Source organism: Gossypium raimondii, chromosome 5 (assembly GCF_025698545.1).
Source record: "Gossypium raimondii isolate GPD5lz chromosome 5, ASM2569854v1, whole genome shotgun sequence".
In the NCBI taxonomy this organism is placed as follows: Eukaryota; Viridiplantae; Streptophyta; class Magnoliopsida; order Malvales; family Malvaceae; genus Gossypium; species Gossypium raimondii.
The window spans coordinates 48,095,593-48,098,201 of record NC_068569.1 but is presented as its reverse complement, the minus strand read 5'-3'; the positions used below and the strand labels follow the sequence as shown (position 1 = coordinate 48,098,201).

At 30.2% G+C, this 2,609-nt stretch overlaps 1 protein-coding gene across 1 annotated transcript; it reads left to right on the top strand.

Annotated features, from left to right (window-relative positions):
- Positions 1 to 223: 223 nt before the first annotated feature.
- Positions 224 to 919, top strand: LOC105767118 (uncharacterized). Its single transcript, XM_012586635.2, has 2 exons — positions 224 to 483; positions 608 to 919. Exons 1-2 carry the CDS (start codon positions 268 to 270, stop codon positions 902 to 904), a joined length of 513 nt encoding a protein of 170 aa, XP_012442089.1. The 5' UTR covers positions 224 to 267; the 3' UTR covers positions 905 to 919.
- Positions 920 to 2,609: the final 1,690 nt, after the last annotated feature.

Below are 2,609 nucleotides of genomic sequence, written 5' to 3'. Positions count from 1 at the left end.
CCCAAATAATCGAAAAGAATATCATTTTGGTTAGGTGTAACAAACGTTAAAGTATTAAAAAAAAAAGGATTTGATAGTCATAGGGATAATGCCAGTTTATAGGGTTTTTTTGTTTTTGTTTTTTTTACATTGAATACAGCTCACTGACTTGATTATATTATTTCTTTTATGCTATAAATGTGTGTATGGAACACTGCATGAAGCACAACAAAAACAAATCAAAAGCAGACTCGGTATGTAGCTGAAATTTGTATAAACCTACTACAAATGGCTACTATTACCACTGAGTGCACTATTACAAATGATGCTGGCCACAATCTAGTATTGAGTTCGTCGAACTACGAAACTGCTGCGGAAACGATCAAGAAAGCAGAAACAACAACTTTTACGCTGACTATGCCAGCCATCTATCTGAACGCAGCTCCTGTGTATGAAGTTGGTTCTAGCCTCAGGTGGATCATTTTTTGGACCACTGATAATCAGGTAAATATTAATCTATATTTATCTTAATTAATTATTTCCCATACTTTCTTCACATGGTAATTATATTAAAACTTAACTATTTCTTTTTAAAATATATAATAATAGATTCACTTATCAATTGTAGGTCTCTACTAAGATGTTCAAAATTAATGACCCCCCCGATTGGAAAAAAGTTGCAAACAATCTTATATCCCACCACAAGAGCGAAGATCGGCTTATTTCTGGCGATTTTCAATACACCGCATGGGCAAGTATTGAATCACAACCAAATTCTAACGGTCAAGTATTAACCGCCAATATCTACGCCACTGCCCACAAGCCACGGCCGACGTTGCCGATGGTGATCCGCATGGGCACTATATTTATCTTCTTTTATATTCTTATTATCCTTCAATCAAAATACGATGAAATATATAAATGAAAGTAAGATTTGTAACTTCATTCTAATAATTAATAGTATATTAACAATACCCGATTTTGATTTGATTTTGATGAAAAATCTTCACAAAAATATATATATATATAAACAAGAAGATGATAGGTAGGGTTATGATTTGCAAGTTCTAAATAAACCATTAATCCAAATTATAGAAAAAAAAAGATCATTTTTGTTAGGTGTAACAAATTTTAAAATATTTCTTCATTGTCGAAAAGCTTTAACCTATTTGCTTAAACCCCAAATCATTGGGGTGATGCATTAAGTTACGAAACTTGTGTTGAATAAGGCGTAAACCCTTACTTTGAAAATGTTGATTTTATTGCCTGAAGTTTCATTCCTCTAATAATGTGGTACCCACCCCTATCGTCATCAATTTTTTTAATAATGAGGTAGGTTGACCAACGGAAGGATGGCACATAATAATTTTTCCGCGTCATTTGCTTAGTCACTTTCTGTTCAATTGTTAACAAAAATGATGATATGACCTTTTTTTTATTATATAATGACGCATTCAATCCTCAACACTTACGTATCCTATCAATTTGGAGAAGCATTGTAAAATATTCAGATTGATCAATAAAATATGGTCCTTCTTTGGTCTCTCATTCTCTTTGTTCTTTATTCTCTGTCTTTTATTTTATAACAAATTATCAAGACGATTCTTTTTTTATTTTATAATATGGTCACTCCAAATCTACTGCTCAAGTTATTGTCAGTTGCCTTCTAGAGCTATTGCAATTTCAGTCTTCAATTGAGGCCTGCGCACTATGGGTAATCATTATCCAAAGAAATTTATATAATCCTTACGTGGGTGATGAAGATAATGTTAAATATCATCAGGTATATTTTACTATAATTTATTTATTATATTATATTTATTATAATTGAAGATTAATCATGACAATATGAATAGATAGATTCTGATTTGAAATCCACGTATGATTCAATAGTGATTATGAAACAAAGAATCAATGGAGGCATTTAGAAGTCTATTCTACTAGATTTGTTGCATTCCCCAAAGTGAATGCAAACATAAAGAAAATAAATGATATAATCCTGAACCACTAAAAAGTGGGAACACAGTAATAAATAAGAAAACAATGAGAGTTTTCAAGATAACTCTTCAAAGGGTAAAGATAACTTATGTTATCAATGTGATATGAAAGATCATTGGCCACATATGTGGCGTATGCCCAAATATTTTGTTTCTGTTAATATTCTTTGAGGAATGGTATGAGAATGTAGTAATGAATTCTATCATTAGAAATAGAAAATATTTACCCTATTTGGTACTAAAATAAACAAATATTATTCCAATATTTTATAGTACAAAATTAGTTGAAAGCTCCAAAAGAGCTATTATATCAATATCTAAAAAGCACAAAATTTGTGATGGTTAATACATTAGTTTTAAAAGATATTCATTACAATGAATATCATCTGAGATTGTGAATGAAGAAAATCTTATATTTCATATGAATCACTATTGCTATAAATATCTATTTTGAAAGGATGAGAAAAAAGGGAGGATTGAGTTATTGATTACTCTTATTATTAAATTGAATTGACTGTGACTATCTTTATGATCTTCTTTTGTCATTATCCCCGTTAAGGAGTTGAAAGCAAAATATTTGATTGTGAAAGAGCTACTTATGAGCAATAGAATATGGTAATTCTATCTAAAGTT